This window comes from Molothrus aeneus, chromosome 2 (genome assembly GCF_037042795.1).
Source record: "Molothrus aeneus isolate 106 chromosome 2, BPBGC_Maene_1.0, whole genome shotgun sequence".
Lineage (NCBI taxonomy): Eukaryota > Metazoa > Chordata > Aves > Passeriformes > Icteridae > Molothrus > Molothrus aeneus.
In genome coordinates, this window is record NC_089647.1 from 56767759 (window position 1) to 56792957 (window position 25199).

A 25199-nucleotide genomic window follows, 5' to 3' on the forward strand; every position below is an offset into this window, starting at 1 on the left:
CTCCAGAAAGATCTGCAACTGAGCATATACTTCTTGCAGTGCCAACAGACTGGCAATAACTAATATTATCAGCTGTAATAGGAGAATATCCAGCTAACATGGTTATTGAATTACCACGCTCACTGCCATTATGCAATTAAATGCACCAATTAATTTTATTAATTCTATCTCTCAAACATTTCCAAGTTTCTCTTAAATACTTCCTAAAAAAATTTGAAAAATAAGATTTTGCTTGCAGGATTAGTTAGTGTCTATGAAGTTCTTTACTTTGAAAAATTATTGAAACACTTAAAAATATGAGCCTCATTTATTTTACTGGAAGAAAGACAGTGATATTTCTGCAGGACCTTATGGATATTTGCAATTGAATAATTTCTGTAGCCCTTTTTTGTTGATGGTTTTGTGCAGAGTGATGAGAAGAGGGAAAGCAGACAGCAGCTCCCCTCTTACTAAGTTTTGGATGTCCTGAATATAGGTATTGAAATTTAGAAGCTGAGCCCCTTCTGCCAGCCTGGCCCAGGAGATCCTGAAGGGTCTTTGTTCTAAGCTTTTCCTGCAATTGCATATACATGTGTATGTCAGCCAAATACAGCTATGACAGCTGGGATAGAGTGGAAACACTTCTACTCGAGACCACTGCCTGCAATGCTCTGCTTTACTAAAACCAGATATATTTTCTTCTCCTCATTGAGAACACATTATTTGAACTTGTTTTCTCCAAACTTAAAAAATACTTGAAGCCATATTTTATTCTGAGCTCTTCCACCACAGCCTTTCTCTGGGATGTAAGAGCTGAGAGCTGAGAGATTGTGTTTGACCATGGCCTGGCACTTGTCCTTAAGGAAAGGGTGTGCAGCATAACACTGCTATTTCTGAGATGTTTTCAGGATGGAATATTTCAGCTTGAGCTTTTTGGTTCCTACAAGCAGTCAGGACTTTCAGCAGCAAAAACAGTAGCAGGGAAAATTACACTAACAAAGAAAGCATGGGGAAGAAAAGGGAAAACAGTTTCTTGGGAAGAAACAAGCAGCACAACAGAGCAAGAGAACGTTCCTCTGCTCAAAACAGCCTTCTCCTGCACTCTTCCTTGTCAAATAGTGTTACAGCAAACACAAACTACCACACTCTGCCTGGCTTCCCCACGGCTGTCACATCACAGCTCGTGCTAGGCACCAGCTTCACCACTCTGCAGCTCCTGCTGATTGATAGGAATTATAGTTCCTGGACCCCTTTCATTTCTCTGCTGAGGTCTCACACAGCCAGCAGGGAAGCCAGACAAAAGCTGTGTGTGCCTGGAAGCAGCAGCCCTTCCATGGCAGTGCAGAGATGGATGTTCCCCTTCTGCTAAAGGAGGGCAGCCTGGGTACCTTGCTTCAATTGCTTTCAGTGAGTCATCGAGTGTGTATCTGACTCTCAGAGCACTGATCATTGTTCCTAAGGCCAGCAAATATATGAAATACTGAATCACAGTCGGTTATAATCAAAAAGCTCATATATTCAGCTTTATTTTGAATGTTACTAACAGTAACTGTAACAAATCTTAACCTGAACCTAGTTAAAAACTTTTAAATAAAAAATTTAAACCCGAGGTTTTTGTTACTCATAATCAATGGACAGAATAAACCAACTTCCAGTTACTGCTTAAGGTGCTACAGGAAGGGACTCAGATATTCTGTTGGTGGCCACAAAATAAAATAAAAATATTAATAATAAAAGTAGTAATAATAAAATATTATTTTTAAGAAGCATTTCCATATTTACAGACCTATTTTAGTTTATATTTACCCCAGACTCCATTTGGAACAGAATCTGCACCCCTAAATCTCCCAGGTTGCCCTAAACTCCCTGAACAGATACACGATGGTACAAACACAGATTGTTCAAATGAAAGCTTTATTCAGTATTTTCATATAAATTCCACTTCAAGAGCTTGCAATATTTTGTAATTGCAACTGAGAAGAGAAACCAGCTGTTTAACTTTGCAGACTTACTTATAAACTAAAACAAACACTTTTCAATCACCCCAAGCAAGCCATTAAAATCCACTGTCTCCAGTCCATGGTCTGTAAAACACTGTCTGCTGGTTTTTAACAGGCTATTTATGGTTTTACAGGTAAAATCAAATCTGCTTTTGAATCCTGGGAACTCCCCAAATTCTCCAGGAATCTCTGAAATCTGGCTCTCTGGAAATCCTCTTGGGCAAATTTAGCCTTTTGTGAGATCGTAATGTGCAACACTTTTTGCTTTGTACGGAAACTTTAATTCAAGTTCTATCTTGAAACATTTCACAAAGCTAAACCTGATAATCACATAAATAGTTAACACAAATTCTAAGTTAAATAATTTAGCAGGTAGAAGGTAGGAGTAATTAAGAGGTAGATAGAAGAGAGACTGAAGAGGTCTGGCTGACAAAACAGAACCCAAGGGTTGCCACAGCTGATAGAAGGAGGTACAAAGACAGCTTTTGTACCAACAAGCAAAAGGATCTAAGGGCTGCAAACCCTGTGCAAGGAATGGAATCTGTCATGGGAAAAGGAATTATCAAGGAAATCAAAAGAGCACATGTAAAGTCTTGAAACAGCTTGTGTGGTGCTGGAAAGCAGACAGGGCTCTTCAGGGCACAGTGCAAACAGGCAGCAGAGTTGCTCCTGGGAGCCGGGACCTGGACACACGGTGGCTACAGGAGAACATGAAGCTTTCTGGAAATCTCAGCAGAGCAGGGGAGAAGTGAAGGAGGACAACAGAAACACGGCACAGCGGTGATAGAGATTTGCATATCTGGGAATACTGGAGGAAGACAATTCAAGGAAGACAGCAATAATAAGGAAAGTACTAAAAAAGCAGAGACACAACTCAAAAAACAAATCAAAGAAACCAAGCAGCATGAAATTGTTTTTTACTCCCTTTCTGAGATGCCAAAATTTGCACTGAAATAAAATTTCTTTCAGGGAAGAAAAAGGGGAAATACTTACACATGCACAAGTTAGTGAATTTAACTCAGATCCATGTCATGATCTCCCCAGCCCTCCCACTTCTAAAACTGAATATTGGAACTGGAGGATGCTGCAGGCACAAATTTTATCTATAAAGGTCAAATTTTATCTATGAGGGTTACTTTCCTATTAGGAAAGTGTGGATTTCAATCTACAAATCCCCAGGTGAAGGATTAAAATGCATTTTAGCCTAAATATGAACAAGGATTATTCTATAACATGGGTAAAATTGAGCAGTCTCTGCACAGCTCCTGGCATAGCAAATGCTCAACAAAACAATTTTTCTTTTTTCTGTATATGCAATATATTTCTTTCTAAAAGCATCCCCAACTTCAGGCAGGCCCTGCTGTAAAAACACACACAAGTCTTATGCTGTGAAGCTGCCTTTTTAAGCAGAGAAGGTGGATGAAAACATGAGGCAAGGAAAGAAAAATACAGAGCAGTGAATTGACTGGCTCAAAACCACACAGAAGAAATCATCATCATCATCAGAAATTGCAACAATTGCCCCTTGCTCTCTGGCTCTCCTCATATTGCTCATAATGCTTATGACATCATATAAAACCAATGGTGTAGTCAAAGAGCTGGCAATAAAAACAGGCAAGCAGATAAAAACACTGTCTGATAGAAAATAGATCAGCCAGAAAAGAAAACTCTTGGCTGAAACAGTAAAAGGAACGTTCCTTTGTCAAAAGCCAGCACAGCCCAAAGAAGGGTTAGCAGATGAGGAGTGTAACAGTGGCAATACCTAGAGGGCTCCTATAGCAAATTCCAAAAGCAGAAGTTTGCAGGGAGCTAGGACAGAAGGGAGGGAAATCTGTGCAAAACAGATGTCCTGGAAAAGCAATGTCTGCCTTAAATCTCACACAAGACAATATTTTTGTGTAGAGCAGAAAATATTTGGTTTAGATACACAGTAAGGAAATTGAATGACAGCATGGTGCAAAATTAAACAATGGTTTAGGATATATCAAAACTCAACTGGCCCTTTTTATAACTTACACTTAAGAACAAAGAATTAACTGGTCTCTGACTTTGAGAGGTAGTGGAGAGCAAAGTGCTGTATTTCTTTGTGAAATGCAGGCTTTAAAAGTCACATCAGCTAAAACCACATGTATGGTATTTAAACTAACTCTACTAGAAGTAAGCAAAGAAAACTTTTAATCTTTTTTCCTAATGTTCTGGTTTGTCTACTTAATACAATACAAAGACCTTTGCTCATATTACAACTAACAGCAGCTCCACAAGGAAACAAGTTTTGAGCACTCATTTGTGGATGTCTTTAAACATCTGCTCAAGAGATTTAGTTACAGGTATCTTAAATCGCTGCTGCCTGTGACCAAAGCATTTTAAAGGAAAGATGCTAATATTTGGGGAACCTCACTAAAAGAGGAAAGCTATCCTCCTCAGAGGACATTAAAAGTGGAACCTACAAGAAAATTCTATAGTATTCGATAAAACTGTACTAATAAACAAAAACAACTTTTCAGAAATCATAATGAAATGCATATACTTTGGGCTTGGAGTAACAGAAGGAGGATGAGTGCAGCAGTACAAAAAAATGTCTAAGAAAATAAAGAATTGTGCTTGAAAGGAAAGCATGACCAGCTGGTAACTCAACAGCTGGCAAAAGCAAAGGAGGAGAAAGAATAGTGGTAAGTCACTGGTAAGGGTGCCCATGGTAGACAGTGTGTGAGGTCATGTGAAAAGCAAATGAGGTTTAAGGAAGTATCAAGAGTTACTTCCAATATGCTAAGAAGTACTGGTGATATCATGCATGGCCTTTATCAAGGTGAACTAGCCCAGGGAAATCCATCTAGTCAAAATCCACTAGTCCATCTAGTGTCCAGGCAGACACAGGCTGGAATGGGTGAAGAGAAGCACTGGTGGGACACTGAAGATCCTGTCACACAGGGATGCTGTTTATGATTTCAAAGAGAGAAGATGTGGTGGATTCAAGATGAAGGAAAGCTACTTAGCAGGACTTGTGTAAATTGGAAGAGTGAACTGGCCACAAACACAAGAAAACTTCAAGTTAGAGCAGGCTCCCAGAGTAATGCACAAGTAAGAACAAACCCTAAAAAATCTGATTAAGAAACCCTCTTCTGGGAGTACATGTCATACATTCCTGCATCTCAGAATTTGAAGCATCCTGCATGTGTCCTGCATCTCTAAATAATAATCCAGGGACAGATATTACAGTAAACTTTCAAATTTATCAGAACAAACATCAGCCAAAATACACCAACCCTGAGGAAGCCAAGAAAACACATGGGACTAAATATAATAATTAATTCTCTTCTAAGAATAGAAAAAAGAACTTCAATTTCCACTGTAATACAGAATAAACCAGATTCCCTATCCTTCACTCCTTTCTCAATTGATCCAACAGATTAATAGTTGTTTTCTCAAAGAAATTCAAGCTCAGCAGTTACCAACTCTATGTTCCTGAAGTCTGACAACTGCCTTAGCTGCATTCCTTTTTTTTTTTTTTTTGACTGAGACTCTCCTGAACAAAACACAGTGAGCTTTAAGATTAGAGACAGTTTTTAACAGATTCATTATTTGGACCTTTCTGGTTCACTGTTTGATGGCTAGAGAAGCAATGAGTGCAGCTATATTCTGACACAGACAATGAATCCGGGTGATGCTAAATGCAGACCAATCCCACCAAGTGGGACAATCCTTAAGAAAATGTCCAAGTCATCTTGGATTCTACAGCCATCAGCTCTGCTGATCTTTTGGGTTCCTCCCCTATGGTAACGAGAATGATGAAGCTTCAACACACTTAGGCCCTCTCAGCTTACCAAACACTGCAACCATAAAACACACACTTCTTACCAACAGAAAAAACACAACCACCTCAAAAATGGTCCTGTTTGCCGTAGCAGGGCCAAGTCTCTAAAGTATTTTTTCATTAAAATATCAGGCAAGTGGTTTTTTGCTAGGAAATAGACAATAAGAAAGCAAGACTAAAAAAGAAAACTTGGTAAGTAAAAGGAAGGAAAAATTCAAGTAGACAACAAAGCAGGAGACGGGAAGATATCACAGAAATGTCTACTCCAACAGGGGTGGCTCTGGTGCCGTGACTACAAGTTAGGATTGATCAGAGTTAAATCTTCTGCAGAGGTTTAATACATTTACCATGCACACACACAAATAATTTTTCAGAACATCATTTGGAATGGGTGGCACTGATGTGACTAACTCTTCTAAAAACAGCTTCTAAATGATCAGTTTGAAATGCTGGCAGTCTCACCACCCACTCTTTTGCAAGCAATCAGACAAAGGTTAGTAAGCACAATATTTTACTTGTTAGTGGAGAAACTACGCCACATAAACAATCTTGGGGGATGATTTTACTCTCTAGTATATTCTGTTGATCCAGTTCCTCTATGAAAATAAAAGGTCTGCTTCATTTTTGTCAGATTAAGGATTACTGCATTCTCACATACTTAGAAAAGGAGTAAAAAACCCTTATGAAATGTATTTAAAACGGCATACACAGAGCAAATAGAACTTGGATGGCATGGTTACAATAAAGAATACATGTATTTACAATATTGCATAAGTAATTTCACACAAACTTCCATTCCAAAACCAATCACATCAAAATAAAATAAAAAAATATTAAACTCACATATGTTTTATTACCTATAAATCCTTAACTTCTATCCAACTTTCTTTATAAAAGCCTGTTGAAAATATTATACTTTTGATTCACTCTAGCTTAAACAGAATCTAAAATGATTTGTTAAGTATTACTGATCACTTAGTCTTTGTCTTAAGTTTCTAGATTTTCCATTTTCAAATTTCCTCTTCTTAAACATGGGCACCCCTTCTGTCAGGTCTCCAAGGGAGGTGACTGTCTTCTCTTTAAATATGACTGTTTCCTCTTCTGGATCCTCTAGCACTGGGGGTGCTACATTGTCACTCTCTGTACTTGGAAGCTCCAGGTCCACTTTTTCACTGGGAGAAGAAAGGAAAATGTAAAAGGGTTAATCTACATGCAGAAAGCAACATGGTGTACTGCAGTCAGCAACAGCTATTTTTATTTGACAAAACAGCTTTGAGCTAGATGCAGTCTTGTAGTTATCAACACGACAGGCATCAAGAAAAAACACCCATGTTCTTTGTTTCTTCTGCGTGGGCTGCCATAAAAAGTAACAAACGAATACCTCATTCTGTACAGAACTTATAGCATGGCCCAAGCACTCATTGTGCCGACAGTCCTGCAAGAGATAACAGGGCTGTATGTCTGTAAATTTAAGGCTATTGAAAGATGGGAGACAGTGAGTAGTAGCAGCGGTTCACTGCCAGAACACCATTGAGTTGTTTGCTCAAGTGTCCATTCTGAAGGTACTGCACGGCAGAAGAGAGACCCAGCCAACCAAATCAGACAGCAATCCTAAGCTGGGAGAGGTGGCTTCAGAGGGCAGGATCACAGCCAATAATGATCCAAACAAATCAAAGACAACAACTAAAAATGACCTTGTTGTACATTCAGTTTTAAGGGGTCAGCAGCAAAACACTGTGTTCCACAAGGATAACGTGTGGCACAAACATATGACGAAGAAGAAGAACCAAAGGGCTGGCAGAAGGTCACCTAAATCACAGGTATTGCACCAGTACAACACTGGTGCAGAGATACTGGCCAATCCACACAAGAATACTTCGGCTACTACTGAGTGTTCGCCTGATGTCAGCTCGTGTACTACACCCAGTCTGGGGTTCCATGCTTTGAGGAAGACATGGATCTGGTTCAAGTACCCAAATAGGAACCACAAGAATGATGGCAAGTCAAGAAAATGTGATTGTTGTAGTATCCCAAAAGTGTCAACTTTCTGGAAGTGGTTGACACTGTTCCTAGACTGAATTTAAAGTAAATAATGAACAACTGCATTTGTCTCATTGACACGTATGATCATCTCAAGCCTGTCTGTTGAAGTACAGACTGACCTATCAGGTTCAGTGGCTGAAAGCACTTTTTACTACACAGTGCTTTCCAAAAACCCAAAAGAATTTTTCAGCTCAGGAGTCAAGGAGCAGTTTAGCTAGTGCAATTCAGGAGGTGTTACATAACATTATCATCTCCAAGACGTGCATCAGTGCTTAATTTAGTATGAGCACTGTCGGAGGTCTACCTGCTCAATAATGTTGAAGAATGGAGAAAGCATAAGGAGAAAGACTTTTCACTCTCCAAAACCTATTTTTGCCAGACTCCTTGAGGAACCCACAAGAAGTTGACAATAAAAGAGCATACTTCACAAGGAAGAAACAAAAGATCCACCACAGGCATTATGCAGACAAACAAAACAACCCTTCTGATCAGATGCACTTCATGAAAACATCTGCAGTTCATTGGTCTGACATGGGAGAGAGAGATCATAGGAACTCCTGGGGCAGCTCAATCAGTTTGTTGAAGGAGATGATGTAAGGAACATAAGCTCAGAGTAACAACATTTAAATATTTGATACTCAGCCCCTGAAAAAACAGTGCATGACTATGATTCTTAAATCACTTCAATTTACTTTGTACTCATGGTGAACTTGTACACAAAACCCAAAACACCACCTCTGTCTGCAATGGAGAACTATTACTTAAAATAATCACTGTGAAAAGAATTGTATTTGGGCAATATTTCCAATCACAGTTGTGCTAATTCTGCCAGAATTCAGAGGAAAAAGCTTCAGTTCTTGCAAATAACATTATGAAAGTAAGGATGGTATAAAGATACTCACCCTGCTTCTTCTTCTTCTTGGTCTTCCCCTACTTCTTTAAGTGCTTTCCATTTTCCATAAGGGTTGGTCATGTTCGATCCATCACTAGAGGTTTCTTGGGAAGCTGATGTACTCTCCTCTTTATCCGTGGTTTCTTCTGGCTTAACTTCTCGCCATTTCCCATAAGGGCTTAACTTTTTAGCTTTGGGAGATTTTTTCCCTTCCTCTGATTCCTCACCATTATCTCCTTTCCTCTAAAGAGGAAAAAACCCATCTTAAGCAAAAAAGCCTAAATAAAAACATAATGTAGCTTTATTTTACATCTTTTATTTGCTACTATTATTATCTATTATTCATGCTTTTCAACCAAGAGTAACTTGAAGCAATAAATTCATATTGCAATATGTAGTTTGTAGATTTACAAACTTTTCTTCTTGAGTTTTATAGATGAAAAATATATCTTTAATGTCACAAGAAATTAAAGCAGGAAAATCCCATCTACCAAGGCTGAAGTTAGCAAACTTACAAACTCACTGGAAAACAAAGCTTAGCATATCTTAAAATAAAGATGAAAAATTTCAAATACAACTTCCTATACATGAAGATGCACACACTTATTGCTAATACCTGGTAGCAGTTTGTAATGATGCACAGTGATACAAAAGTATGTGTTTTACAATTAATACTTGTCTACAAATACATTTTGTATTTAAATTGCCTGTGTCTGTTCTGAATTACCAGCTTCAGGGAAACCATCTAACTCAACCAGAGACATTATCACATGTTTTATCTCAAGTTTAAATGTATGTTTTAAGTATGTTATTGATACAGATTTTGTACTATGTGCTATGTTTTTTCTCAATTTAATAAGGAAAATACAACCATGTCATTTTCAGTCCAAAGTATGCCCTGAAGGCCGACTGGCAGTCACATTTACCAATGAAAGGTTGAAGTCATCCTCACACTGAAATCCAACCATTTTGTGGATTATTTCAGAGAGATGACAGTGACCTTTCTCAGAGAACATCACATGTCTTGTAGAATTCAAGGTACTTCTGGTATGTTGAAGAAAAGATCATGCTTTCTATTCTGGAACAGTGCCACTAATAAGCCAAATAATTGAATAAAGATTCATTTAATTAAGAAGTGCAAAATTTTACTTTCAGTCACACATTTCAATCTCATTTCAGTAAGTACAGCCTACCACAAATCATAAATGATTCAGTTATAATTTTCTAGTATAAGTTCATGTATGCAAAATAAATCTGAGGAAAACTTACCTTGAAGTTTGTTTCTGAACTCTCTTCTTCATTCTCACTGTCTTCTGAGTCTGATTCAGATGCTGTTTCTGCAGGCTTGTCAGTCTGACCCTTCTCATTTGAAGATGAAACAAAACCATCTGGTTTCTCCCATGTGGATACTGTCCAAGACATTTGAACAACCACATTATTTATGCTTCATGTTTTGATCTGTTATTGCTTTGACAACATAACCTTTCAGAAGCAGTGCTGCCTTATGCAAAAATACAGCAAATAATTTAGCAAAAAGCTTTTGCCTTTGTTTGGTACATTTGTTTTAATAACCATAATCAGAAAGATAACATTTCTTCCCAGCAGAGACACAGTCAGGACAGCTGAGTTCACTGTTGATAAAACTTGTTTTAATTAGCTCTTACAAAAAACATCACACACGGTGAACTGTGACCCACAAGACTGTGGTCCCTCTCATCCTTACACAGGAGAGAAAAATAAATTAACTGCCCTGTAGATGTGCCTATTTGATTTGAGCTGTTCATTGATTACAAGGACAGGATAAAGTAAAGAATGGTAACTGCAAGCTTCAGGTCTCCAGGCAGCTAAACCCTTTTCTAGTGCTACTTTTCTTAGTAAGGTTAGGTCTCTAATTAAAAGAGCTCTCAAGCAAACAAGGAAATACAAACATCAATCTGAAAAGACATGGAAGTACATACACGATATGCACATACACATATATCCTCATTTTCAATTTAAAAGTAGTATTGCAGTATATACACTGAAAAGAAATACTCAAATAAAAGTTGACTCAGTGGTCTTAAGACTGGTTTTAATAAGAATATGGCAAAAGTACCCCAACTTTCAGTCTATAATTTTATATAAGCTTTCAGATGTAAAAAAAACCTACTTTTTTTCCTAATTGCAAACAACACAACATGTAGGTGCCTAGATATATCTTGAAGAAATAAAGATGTAAGAAACTGGCAATGAATGGATTTGCATGAACAGCACAGTCTCTTAAGGGTACTGCTGACACCTGGCTTCACATCAGTAACTGAGCAAGTCCACTTTCCCAGGTGCCACATAAAGAGAGCAGTAGGTGCAGCCTCCCAGACTGGTAGCACCAAGCCTGGAGCCATCAGTCCCCTAAGTTATGTGACTGACAAGAGACACTTATAGGTATTTATACCAGTTAAAGATTTGTCTTGTTGTTAGAGGATGGGATTACTGTTAACAGAACAGAGAAGTAATTTTCAAGCACTCCCAAGACACACACTTACAGCTATATAAAAGTGAGTGATCAATTTGAAATCTCAAAAGCCAAAATTCTGCAAAATGTGATGACTAGAAAAATATTCTTCAGAAGTGTCATATGTCCATGAAGTACTTAAAAGAACAGCAAACATAGGCAAAAATGTATCTGAACTTGAAAGGCAATGTTTAAAAATAACCAACATCTCCTTTCCCTTTCAAAGAAATTGCAAATTGCAAATCTTTTGGGCAGGGGAGTGGCCCAATGAAAAACTGAAAGGTTTTGGATTAGTTTTATTGGTTGGTTTTTTTTGGTTGATTTTTTTTTCCCCTATTCTTGGCACCATTAGCAATGCCACTTCATACCCAACTGCAGAGGGAAAACTCATAGCCAGCAAAAAAATCACTTGCTCTCCAGAGAGGCATCATTGACCTTAAAATGATTCAAATAGATTTAGAAAACAGATGCTATTCTGAGGGAGTTACCACAAAGTTCCCCATGTAGGGAGAAAAAAGTGGAAAATATGTAGGAGGTAAGATTCTGTACTTTCTTATCAATGCTACATCAGCAAGAGGAAAAGTTTGGAGGGGATTCTTAGTCAGTTCCACATGCCCATCAACACAAAATCCTGCCTTCTTCTAGTTTCCAAATTTTAATTTCGATATATATGTAGTAAAGACGAATGCCTAATTTAGAATTACGAGTTGAAAGTCCAAAAAAACCTCTGAAGCAAAAACATATGCACACTGACAATGCAGCCAGAAAGCCAGTGCTGACTTAAGCAACTATTTTATTTCAACTAAGACAGCAGCTTAAAAAATACAGAACTTAGTAAAAAATTCAGCTATTTGCAAAACAAAAAAAGAGGTTTTTCTGAAAACCTGCTCTCCCGACGCAGTGCTTAAGAAGAAAGTACTTACCTCCAGTTTGTGTGTTATAGTAGTAGGTATGACCATCTTCAGTGACACCTTCCACCCACTCTGCTCCCTAGGAAAAAGATACAGGAGCTCATGAAAAAGAGTTTTCAGGATCAGCCAATGCATCATTTATGAGTCTATTCAACCCTTGAGTACTTTTTGTCTGTGACCACCTTACTGGTTTAAAGCTTGAATCCCTAATGTTGTTAGAAAGTATTCCCTCTGACTCCAATGAGATGGAACTCCATAACCTAAAACACTGCAAATGCACCTACACAATTATTTCTCAAACAGTGGATAATTAGTATGAGGCTGCATAATAACTGTTACCATACTGTTTAAATTTTTCTACGGGCCATTATTTTACATGTTTGGGTTTTCTCAGAGTATTCACCCCTGAGGCTGTAATTTCCTATTTATGTCATTCTCTTTAGTGGAGACTGCTGAAAAAATTCTCTGGACTTAGGTCTTTGTGAGGGCTACAGAAAACTAGTACCAATAAATTGTATCACAAATTAAATATACACAAACAAATAAAAATTTATCCCAAAACAGAAAATTACAACAAATAATTATAGAATCAAACTTTGCATGCAAACAATTTTACCTCTTTACTAAAGCATCAATTTCAACAATGCACTTTTTTTCCCTACTGGTTAATAAATAAACATGAAATGTGACCGAAATTGCTGGTATATCTTTGTGGGTATGTAATTTTTTTTTCAGAATCAGTTACAGCTATATAATCAGTCATTACACATGTCCTAACATCTTCCTTAAGAAAACGGTTTTCATCCCTTCTTATGCACACAACTACCTCCCTGCTCCTTAAGTACCAATACTGCCAGCTCTGTGTTGGGAAACTTCACCATGTATTATTTTGGTATTAATAAATGCATATATGTATACAGAGCTACACCGACAGGTTTTTGTGTACCTATACATTTGCTTAATACTCTCGTTAAAATTTTGCGGGTTTTTTTAATAAAAGCACAATACAGCCAGAAGCTAAAGTTCTTGCCCCCACTCTGTAAACACAAAATATTGTACAGATAGTTCATGCTTCAGAATCATGCTTTCTCAAGGTTTTGCCCTCAGAAGTTTCAGTGCGCTGGTTTTGACAAAAGAAGCAAAAGGAAAGTTTATTTTAAGGATAAAGAGGCCAAAAACATATAACCCATCTCTTTTTTAATTAATTAATCCAGAGCATTTGTAGACCTGTTGGTTGGAGGTTTTCAGCCAATACTGACACTAGGCACACTGAGTGTAACCTAAATGCTGCGAAGCACACTGTCAGTCTCACTGGTTATAGGCAGCCTTCAACATGCCCCTTCATGTCCTTCCCACCTCTTACCAAGTCTGAGCAAAACCTAACTTGCTGTACTGCCAGGAGGGCTCCTGGCACAATGTACTGCAAGTATGCCCTTTAATTTCTGGGCAGTGAGTCCTAGTCCTTGCTAGAGATCTGGAATGTTCCCAATATCCTTAGCTCAGACTAAATAAGGGAGCAATCAAATGCTTGTTTTTAGTGATAGCGAAAATAACTCAAGACAGGACGAAGTCACTGAGCAGGGTGAGGGAGGAATGGCAAAATACAGAAATACAGCTGTGTGGTGTTAGAGATACTGGGGGCTGAAGGTGTGTGCTTCTGATATGGCTAGGATGAGCTAACTTCAAATTGATGCCAAGAAGGGAGTGCCTTCTCACCCCCAATCTGCTCTGCCCACATTGGCATTTTTTCTGATTATTCAGAATGCTGATAGCAAGGAAATAAGTCTCCAAAGCACTAACATAAACTCTGATGCCTTCACTGCCTGAACTAGGTCACTGTCAGGGTAAATATGTACCAAGGACCATACAAGATTAGTTTCAGGACCACATCTTTCAGTGGAAGGCTACAGTAAGACTGACTTTACATATTGCAATGCTATGCACTGACTGGAAAGATAAAGTTGAAGTGCTGAACTACAGGACAAGGGAATCAGAAAGCCAGAGTAGCACGCAATGTAATGATACAGAGCAACAGAATATCAAGCACTCTGAAAACACCAGGTTCTTTTGAACTCTAGTGTAAAATGCAACTTTGGCAAACCCAACAAAATTGACATCAAATTAAAGTGTATATATGACACCAATCTTGAAAACTGGGAAACATAACATCACAGGAGTGTTGGAAAAATCCTATTTTTAATGCTGCACAGCATAAAAATCCTGGAGTGGTAAGTATCATGGGAAAACCCATTAATCATAATAAGAATTTTTGCTGCCTTTGGACTATTCTACAAGTTTTTCTGTGCCTCAAATAAGGAAAATTAAGTAATGTACTAAATTACTAATTTTGCTGAATAATTGCTTGCATATAAGTTCCATGATCGTATGAACCCCAGTAAAACACAATTTATTATGTAACTGTATCATAAAACAAACACAAAAAAATGGGCATTCTTTTTTTTTCAACTACCACAATGCAGTCTCAATGTTGCCTTAGATAAAGGAAGCTTAACTACTCCAACTGTGTAATGTTTAGTTTTTATAATTACATTTCATTCAAAAAAGGTTTAACAGAATTTATTCAGAATTTCCCAAAAGCTTTCCATTTTGTGGGTTGAAGCATAAAATAAGTATATTCTGCAGGAACCCAACCATCACTAATTACTTCTCTTCCCTTGACAGAGAAATTAGCCAAATAGAATTTCTATAGAAAAACTGCAGTTTATCATAAAGATTTTACATATTCAAATTATATTTTCCTAACTTTAAAGGGCAAAAAATTAATCTTCCTCAATCAGACAACTTGCAAATTGCTTAGATTATTTAAGTGTTTACAAGGACAAAAAACTATTAATAATTTGATTACCGTTTGTGAGTTTTGAGAGTTGCCTTGGAATCCTTTTGGTTTCTCCCACTGTGATTCTTAAAAAACAAAAGCATATTTCACCCATTTCACATCATTCAATTTCATTTATATTTAATAATCTTTACTAAAAACAGATCTAAAGGATATGACACTGCTGAGTGCACACATATAAACAAATTATATAAATATATATACACCATGCTGGAATATGAATAATCCTTGACCTAACTATGGTAGGAACAATAAACCAAAGTATCATAATTACAGCTGGCTTTACTGGAGCTAACAACCCTCCAGACTCTATTACTATGCCTGATACAGAGATATGGGATTTTTAGTTAAAAAAAAAAAAAGAAATTATGAAAGACTACAGTAAATACTAATGTTAATCCTTAAATTTATAAGAAACATTTTGTAATATTCTCATTAATCATAAAAGAAGGTTACTTTTATATTCTACAGTAAATCACAACATGAAGCTCCTCAAGAGAAGTCAGTTAGATAAATCCTGTAAATGTGGAAAGACACAATGACTTTATTTCACATCCCTGATCACAAAGCTTCTTCAGGAAAAACACTGCTATCTTTGTGTACTTAACCCCTGGCAAGCTAAACATTTCCAGAAACTGGAATTACTGTATACTTCCATTATTAATCAACAGTAAAACCAGTCAGAAATTCTGGATACCCAAGTCTCAAATGCTGTATACCAAAACTCCATCTACATGTTCACATTTTAATTAACAGCATACTACTGAAAGAGCAGAGAAGTAAAAAAAAAATGCAGATAGTCTTTTCTCACTTATATTTGGTAATTGTATCTGCACTTGCTCCTCAGTAGCTTTACCTCCAGTTTTTGTGTTGTAGTAGTATGTATAGCCTTCAGGAGATAATCCTTGCACCCACTCCTTCGTTTCAATTTTTGAGGCATCCTGAGGTGTCTTTTTTTTCTTTTCTCTCTTTTCCTTCTTCTCTTTCTTTTCTTTCTTTGCTTTAGTTTCCACTGTGTTACTCTGCGTTTTACTCTGTGTTGAACTGGAACCTACATCATCTTGGAGAAAAAAATATCCTTGAAAAAAGAGTACTATTCTGAACTTAAATATTAGTCACTCTTGCACAACAGGAAATAGGAAACTTTGTTCTTATGAGTATTTTCACTAATGAGTGAAAATCATTAATGAGTGAAAATCACTCCTAGCAGGTGCACTTAAAAGACTGTATTAAAAGAATCATGCCTTTTACCACTACTATAGCATCAGAACAATGTCCAAATTTAAAATGATGAATTAGAAAGAGAAAAATCATAAGGACCAATGAGCTCTAATTGAACAACAAAAGAGAAAATAAAAGAGTTATTAAAAAGACAGCTGCTATATGGGCCTGAAACTACAAATTTGTTTTTAAAGGATAATATGTCGTCAATGTCCAGAACAAAGGTACTTGTTGAGCTGCAAGCTGATTAGGAGATTCTCATCTCCACTGTTTCACACCAGTGGGAACCCAGCCTCTCCTACTCATGAGAACTTTTGCCTCCAACTGGCAAAAGTGAAACATAAAATTAATCAAAGGAAGCTGCACTGCTGATTCAAAGCACCAACTACAGTCTAACTTTCTGTTAACACATTGTTTATTTTTTCTACTCCAAATTTGATTGTTCCATGGATCAGGGGATACCATAGCTATAAATACTCTGTACTGCAACTTCTACTGCTGGCAATTTGCAGACCCCATTTTTTTAAAATGAGCAACAGTCCTGGAGGCCTTCTCTCTCACTCCTAAGCCTAATTTAACACAAAACTTTCCTATTCAATATTCTTTCAATTCTGTCTTTAATCTTCTGGCAGCTATATGAACTACCTGGCTTAATTCCAAGCCTTTTCATATCCTCTTGATATGCTTTCATTGCAGCCTCCTCCATTGCTGCAAATTCTTTTGACATGTTTTCTTCTTCTTTTGCCTTTTCCAAGCTTTTCTTCTTAATCTAAAACAAAACAAAAAAAACCCCAAGAGAATAAATTAAACCAATCTGATAATGAAAAAGAGCAAAAATAAGCATTTGTGCAATTAAGATATTTGAGTTACCTCACTAATTCTCTTTGCCACATTTTCTTTATGATTCTTTCCTCTTTCATGAAAATCAATGCTCTTCAAAGTAAGAAAAAAATCAAGAAAAGTAATATGTATTATACAATTCTAAAACAGTTATTTTTAGTTACTTAAAATTTAGTTGGACTAATTTTAGTTGAACAAGCCTAAATGTAACCTGTTCTGAGAAGACTTACAGCAAACACTACAGCTCTAAAATGGCTATAGGAATAAAGGAACACTGAGAAACATTCAACAGAGAAATTATAAAATGTCATAGTATTAGATTCTATGAGTAATCTCATAGATACTATGAGATTACTATAAGTAATCTCATAGTATTAGAATAAGATTCATTTTTTTTCATATAATACTGCTCAACACACACGTTAGAGACAAATAACAGGAAATCTGGGTTCCCTCTTCATGCTGTCCTTCAGGATTCTATCATCAGGAATTTTTTTGCCCCTATTCTCATGCGAACTTTTAAAAACCACATGGGTTATTTAGAGTTCCAAGTATTAGCTACTGCCCTTAATTACATTATGCTGCACTTCAGAAATATCTCATGAATTTAAACTATTCTGCAGGTTCAAAAATCTGAAAAAGAGAGAGAGAAGGAGGAAAAGGCAAAGTGGGTGAGTTGGGTAACTAAGGATAACAGAACAGTCTGCAAGCCAAAAAGCTGCCAGAAAGACTGACACCAGTAGGAGCTGGAAGGAGTTCAGAAGCTCAGGTACAACAGTGGTAGTCCTCATGTGGTTCTCACATAAAAACATCTGTGCTTATTTGTGTGTTCAGATCTTAGATGTCTAAGCCTGACCTTTGCACAAACTGATGTGCAGAGGATGCACATCCCAGGATGACTCATCTCGTTTAGAGACAGACTTTATAAATTGCTCAAATCCCTCCCTTGACATGTATTTCTCTTCACTTACTCCAAGAAGATACCTGCAGTTCATGTGAGCTAATTAGGTATCTTACTGTAAGCCAGAGGAAGCTTAGCTCTAGGAATACCCCTGGCATCCAGTCAGGAATGCAAAATCTACTGCTAAGGAAGACACCAATGTGTCTAGTAGTCTGCAAAAGGCATCTGCAAGTCTAAAACACCTATGTGTAACCCAGTAATGCTTCTGTGGGCTGTTTGAAATGAAAGAAACCTGCTTTAAGAGCTCAGAGCACTGGCTGTACTGTGCCTACCACATACAAACAGTACAGATGCCAGGTTTTGCTTTCTACTTGCACATGAAAGCGAAGGACAGGCACAGACAGTTTCAAGACAGACCAAATGTTAAGTTACAGAACTCTAAGAATAAGCAGGGTCAGATATTTAGTTCCTATCTGTACTGCCAAGGAGAGCAGCAGACACCATCTTGTATGTGGGTATCTGGTTCTGATGCAATATATTTTAAGCACTACATGTACTACAAAGGCATTATTATAGAACAAATTGCATGCATCAAGAGACTAGTATCAAAAAGTGATGTTTAAAGCCTGTAATTCAAATTCCTAACATTTCAAATAATGGACATAGTATGGTAGACCATCATACAGGTCTGTTGTCTGCTATCCAGCACTTGCAGTAATCGCAGAATTTTTTAGGCTGAGATTTCCAGTAATCGGCCCTGGGGAAAGAAAAAAAAAGATGTATAATCTGAAACAATAACCAAAGCCACAGGTTTTCATATATATTTATATATATCTTCAGAAACTAAATTTAGTCTTCATTGGGTGATTAAATACTAAGAGTTTGGCTGTTTTTTTTTTAAACCAAGTCTACCAAGGGTAGCTGTATTAACAACTGTGTCTCATAAAGCACAGTTCAGTATTGGGATTTTGACCATCTGACCTCCAAAAACTGCAGAATTTTTACAACTGAGGCGGTGCTGTAAGAACCAGAAATACGAGACAAAGCAAGCCAGAGATAAACAAGCAGCTCTAGGTACCCCATTTAAACATGGAACGGTCAGAAAAGTGCAACTTGCACTGTTTTTCATAAAAATGCTGGATACTGTACACAGTGAACTCAGCAACACAAAGGTGCAGCTCTGGACAACGCTGAGCTACTGTGGGGAGTGAATCCCAGACCAGATTCTGACCTATGGGGTCACAGACACAGCAGTAAATTGTTTGGATGTTTCAGTGTAAAAAAGTAGGAATTTCTGACCCATGTAATTAGATAAGCGAGGAAACTTGGGGAAAACTCTTCAGAACTGAAAAGTTAGTATATCAAAGTATTTAACAAAAAACCAACAACCTCCAATGGCTGTTTGTTCATCAAAAACTGCTTTCTAATGCCAGATGAGACTTATGTATAAGCAATTCTATTTCTCATTGGCTTGCAGCAACAGACACAATGCTTTGGTTCACCAGAACACATTTGAACAACAGACTTCTATATTTTTAAGTTAAAATGACAAAGAATGAGGGACAAAATAAAAAATATTCACAATTACACTGATAACATCAGAAAATTTGAATCTTGGCCTTTTGTCTGAAGACCACTGTACAAAATTCAAGGACAATACTTCCTGATATTCAATAAAACCAAAACTTATTCCATGCACAACAATAGCATCCTCAATCCTTATGATACGTGTGAGCAGTTCTTTAATTACAGAAACAGACCTGACCAACTCAACTCCTACAACTGAAGCAGGTATTAAAATACATTTTCCCCACCAGTGTTTCACACAAAAATGCAATTGCCAAGAGGCTATGATTATTTGAAAGTCTAAGTAAGTCTAAGTACAAAGGATGTACTCTGCAAAAATATATCAACCTATAAGCAACAGCATGGTTAGCAATGCACAGCTTTTCAAGCAATATCCTGGAAATCTAGAAAGAAGCAGTTGGGCTTTCCCTGATTTAAATAGGAATCCGCTCATCCCTAAACGGTGTACTTTAGAACTGTGTGATTACTTAATCACACATTTAATTAAAAGGGGTTTTTTGAGACTTATACCCAAACATACTGGGGCAAAGCCCAAGAAATCTAATGCTCTGGCTGGTAAATCAGCTGAGTGGGAGGGAAAAATTCAAAGCTAAGAAATACCTCAAGATCCCTTTTCCTGCTTGAGCTATAAATTGTCTCTAAACCCTTTGACATCATCTACAATAAATTTCCAGCTAAATGCAGGGTTAAACCTCCTACAGCAATGGACCAATTTTGACAGAAAACACAAACTAAAAAAAGCCTCACTGCATGTTTTGGATGTGCAAGAACCTCTGCCTTCTTCCAAGTTTAACCTAAGACAGGAGGCTCTTCAACAGAATCAAATGTAAGTGCTAAAATAAAGACTGCACAGCTGTACCCACAAGTCAAGACCTGAGAATTTGACAAGCTGTATTTTCACAGCTCTTTTTTACACCGGTTTCTATCCTAAATGCTGCTGGCCACCACATCTGTTGCAAACCACTGCAGCAATACACAGAGTAATCACTCTGGAGAACCTGAGGGCACACCTGTGACTTCAGTACAAATCCACATCTTGATAAAAGTCTTTTAGTTTCATCTCCTATTGGTTTTCATAAAAACCTCTCTCTACTGTTACATATAAAATAAATGTAAATGGTAGTGTGCACAGCTATCCTAAGAACCTTAAATCCTGCACTTCGTGATTAATGAAATTAATTGTGTAACTTATGATCTCAATTCTGTGGCTTATGAGCATAAATCTTATATACCAAATAATTCTCTTAAAATTTTTCTACTTGAGTTCACACCACTGGAAAAAAAAGAGCAAGCTCAGCTGAAATGTCCATCAAATAACACCTGCCACTGTAACAACAGCAGAACTTGCAAAGTTCCAGCGGTGCTGCAATGAGGGCAAACCAAAGAGGAATATTTGGAAAGGAGCAGCAACTGAAGTGAAACCCCACTTTATCGAGGTGCTACAAGTTCTTCATGGACTCCAGTCACAATTCAGATCCATGATAATTTTTAAGTCTGTGATTGTTTCATCAATCTGACAAATACAGGCTTGAGAGTAAAGTAGTACAAAGGTTTTTTATTCTTGAATAATTGTGTACAAATAATGGCAAACAGCTATTTTATAAAGTCATTGCAGTCAAAATAGTACAGCTTTTAAGACTCCTTGTCTTCTGACAGAAGTTAAGGTTGATTTTGTTTTCATGTCTACAGCTGGGCCAGCCTCCTAAGGACTAGAAAGTTGGCCAGCTGGCCAGCACCAGTACAACTCCCTTTCTTCCTTTTAGTAAAACAAGGAGACAGTCTAGAGTACATCACATCTGCATTGTCCAGGTTTGCAGGGCTCAGGTTTAGCACTGCACACATTTTGGCAGGTGTGGCTCCCAAAAGGGAGCTTGGTGACACAGACCCAGAGGTGACAGTTTTATTGTGAAGCTCTAACTTGGCAGAAGGGTTCTGGTTCTCTTTGGAGCCCGACTTTCCCAAGCTGGCTGAGCAAGTTGATTTGGTAGCCTGCTGCCAGGGAACAGGGCAGCACCAATACAGATGGGTACTGGGAAACCTCTGGGCAAACTGCTGTAGACCCAACCAGACTTGGAAATCCCATACTAACTCACAACCAATTTCTGTCTCCCCAACAACAGTGATCTCCTTTCAACTTTTACTAGTCATACCACTCAGAAGAAGAACGTACATTTTAGGGGGCTAAAGGAAAAGGAAGGAAAAGGAGGAAATGAACATCAACCTGGTTTTTGGAACTCATGAGATGACAAACTCTTGGCCGCGAACAGCAGACTGGATCAATGTTAAAAATATTTTCAGATTTCCGAAACTAATTTAAAACATCAGAGTTAACAAGAAGACAAGAAAGAACAAGTAGCAACTCTGCTTTTACAATGCCTGTTATTTGCCATTCCAAAAGATATTAAAATGATGAAACTCAGAGAGAAAGCACTGAAACTCAGGTACTTATACTCTGCACAACGCATTTCTTGAGCCAGGAGAATCACACAGCCCATGCTGCAGCGACCAGGTTACACATCCCAGGGCAGTGTTTGGGAGTATGCAAAAAGGGCAGGTTCAGAAGTTACCTGCAGAGTAACTCATGTATTAGAGTCCAGGGCCCTGAACTCTCAACCTGCAGGCTGCTTCTCCTCACAAGTTACTGTACCAGTAACGTTTCAACAGGTGGTGCAAACAGCTTTCCTTACACAAGGAAGCTTATAGACCCTCATAAAGTAGCTATCTTGGACTGAGACAGCTTTGCCAAACTTTATGTGGAGATTGGGCCAGAGGATTTTGTTCCTACCGTGTACTGAAATCAAGAGGGAAAGAGAAACAACTGGTTTAGGTGGTTCTGAACACAATGAAAAAGAATTTTATTGTACAAACAAAATCTGGAAGCATTTGCTTTGAATAGCTCTGTTCTAAAACATCTGACTTGAAATCTGGCAGGGATGCAGGGGGTTTGTATCAGGGGTAAAAAATGTGGTCTGTCCAAATCAGAAGCTCTCAGGGGTAAAAAACAGAATACATGGGGCTCAGCAGACTTTGGTTTGAGTATCTAAAACCTCCAAACACTTTACAAAAATGTAACAGCTTACAGCTTTCTGCAAGTTTGAGCACTAAAAGGCTGCTATGTGCATCGTCACGTGTGAGTAAGATTCAAGTTCTTGAGTACACAAGCAAATTAATTCAGGGTAGATATTGCAGCAGTTCTATAACAGCCAGTCAAAAGGACAGAATCTGTTATTATTTCTGAACACTATTTGAAATACTGCATACTTCTGAACAAAAGTAACACTTCTGTAACAGAAAGAAGTAGAAAAAAACAAAAGAAAAAAAAAGAATTCCATGTATTTCACAACAGACCCTCCTCCACATGGGAAGCTGTTCCAGAATAGCTAATTCTAATTCAAATATCCCAGTACTGGTGAGATCTAAAATTGCAATACTAAGATTGGCAGAGAAGAAGATCAAAAACATTTTCTTGAACTGTGAAGTAGGTCCCAGTGCCATGGCCCCCAATGACTCACACTCCCCAATAATTCACAGCAACTCTGTTCACTCATAGTTTACTAAATGTACCCTAAAAACTCTTAGTTAAATACCCTTAACTTTTGGGGGGTTTTAAGGCATTTAAAAATAAGGTAAGGAAAAGACTATCCCTGACTCTGTGTGACTGTCCTGCCTAACTCCAGCTTGCTGGCTTTCCAACAGACCACACAATATATGGTTATATGTGAGCTCCTACAGAGTAGAGCCAGATGAGAGTTTCATCCACATGAGACATGGCAGTTCTCTGAAGGGCTTTGCTCTTCTGGCCCTCAAGTCAAATATATTTTTGCAAGCCCTTGGTAAATTCTAAATCACAACCCACATGTCTGCTTCTTTTTATCATTATATTAGCCCCCTGTGAACTACATACAAATTACAAGATCCAATGGAAAACAGAGTCTGCAGGGGCTGCTCAGCCTGACCTGTATTCACATGAATTTGCTTTGCCAGACCTCTTTTCAAAATTGTAACTTACAGAATCATTAAGGTTGGAAAAGATCTTTGAGGTCATTGAGTCCAACTCTTAGCCCAGCACTGCAAAATCCACCACTAAACCATGTCCCTAAGTGACACATCTATATGTCTTTTAGCTACCTCCAGGGATGGTGACTCAACCACTTCCAATGCCACAAACGCTTTTAACATATAAGAATGCACAAAGATATCAGGGAAGGCAGCCTTCTGCACGTATGGAGCTGCAGTTCTCTCGGTCACCTCCCCTAACTTCAGTTGTCTAAATAGTGAGGTAGAGTTGTCTCACTTCTCCCTGTCAATAGATGGAAACTGTCATCTCAAAACCAGCATACTTTGCATCTGAAAGAGACACTTGAGAAGCATGTTGGACTCCTTAGGTGTATGTTTCATCCTTATACAGGAAACCTAAAGTGAACTGTCTGAGCCAGCTTTCAAAAGTTAAATATCAGAAGTCAGGGATATCTCCTGAGAGCAGAGGTCTGCTGCTGTAGATGCAGAAGAAGGATATGGGCTATGTCAGGAAGAATGTGATAAGAATTAGAAGAGAGGAAAAAACCAGCAACATAAATTGGGTCAGGAATCTGTTCAGGTATAATTTTAGCAATAACTAAAATTAAGAACACTGCTGTACCTAGCATCAGTCTGCAAGGCAGGCTCACACAGCTCACTATCAAATACTGCCCCATTGACAGACCTCTAGAGAAATTTTTGATCACATCAAGATTCTTTTTTTTCAGCAGGGAAGTTAGGATATTTTGAAAAGTAACAGAAACAAGCAGATAGAAACACTTTTCTATATGCCCCTGTCACCTAAAAAAGACAGCAGCTTGGATTTTTACACATCCCTGTCCCCAGAATAATACCTGTTAATACCTGTGGTCAGGTATTAACATAAATTTCCTAATTAAAGGCTTCAAGCAGGTAATGCTGCCCAGGTAAAACCAAGTCACAGACAATTTTCTTCCTCACGCTTCGCCCAGAACCAAAGGCGGCAAAGGAAGCCGCCAGGTGGGGGGACCTGGGACAGGGAACGAGGGAGGCCAGGGGGGACGGAGAGAGGGGCAGGAGGGAGTGCAGGGGAGAGGGAGGGAGTGCAGGGGAGAGGGAGGGAGAGAGAGAGCGGGGATGAGAAAGGGTATAGAGAAGGGGTGCAGGGCGAGGAGCCATGGGCCCCATCCCTCGCAGCCCTCCCGCCCCGCTCTGAGGGACGCCGAGTGCCCCATCCCTGGCTCTGAGGGACGCCGAGTGCCCCACCGGCGGGAGGCGAAGCTATCCGGCCTGTGCTGGGGCGATAAGAGCAAGACAGCGCAGCAGAAACAAACAAACTGAAGAGAGCGGCAGGCCGGACGGGAACAGAGGGACCGGAGCGACAGTGAAACACCTCACTCAGCGGGCCGGGAGTCGCCGGCCACAGCCGGGGCACGGCCGCAGCCCCCCTGGCCCCAAGGTCCCCACGGCCTGCGGAGCTCCGGCCCGGTCCCCGCACCACACGCCACCAGACCTGCCCGAGCCCGGCTCGCAGGGCAGGGGGCTGCGCCCACTCCCTCCTGGCCCCCGGCACTCACATCGCCGCTCCCCCGGCACCTCGCCGCGCCGCTGCCGTGCGCTCCCCTCCGCTCGCCGCGCCGCTGGGCTGCGATGGGGCGGTGCCGGCAGAG

The 25199-nt window shown here is 38.7% G+C and overlaps 1 protein-coding gene across 1 annotated transcript; it reads right to left on the reverse strand.

The window, feature by feature from the left end:
* Positions 1-1874: 1874 nt before the first annotated feature.
* WBP4 (WW domain binding protein 4) lies at positions 1875-25187 on the reverse strand. Its single transcript, XM_066545042.1, has 10 exons — positions 25107-25187; positions 18631-18703; positions 17076-17138; positions 16851-16974; positions 15841-16044; positions 14994-15049; positions 12140-12206; positions 9995-10134; positions 8736-8968; positions 1875-6962 (listed from the first exon to the last, which is right to left on the reverse strand). Coding segments are annotated over exons 1-10 (1170 nt in total). The 5' UTR covers positions 25109-25187; the 3' UTR covers positions 1875-6754.
* Between the last annotated feature and the right edge of the window lie 12 nt (positions 25188-25199).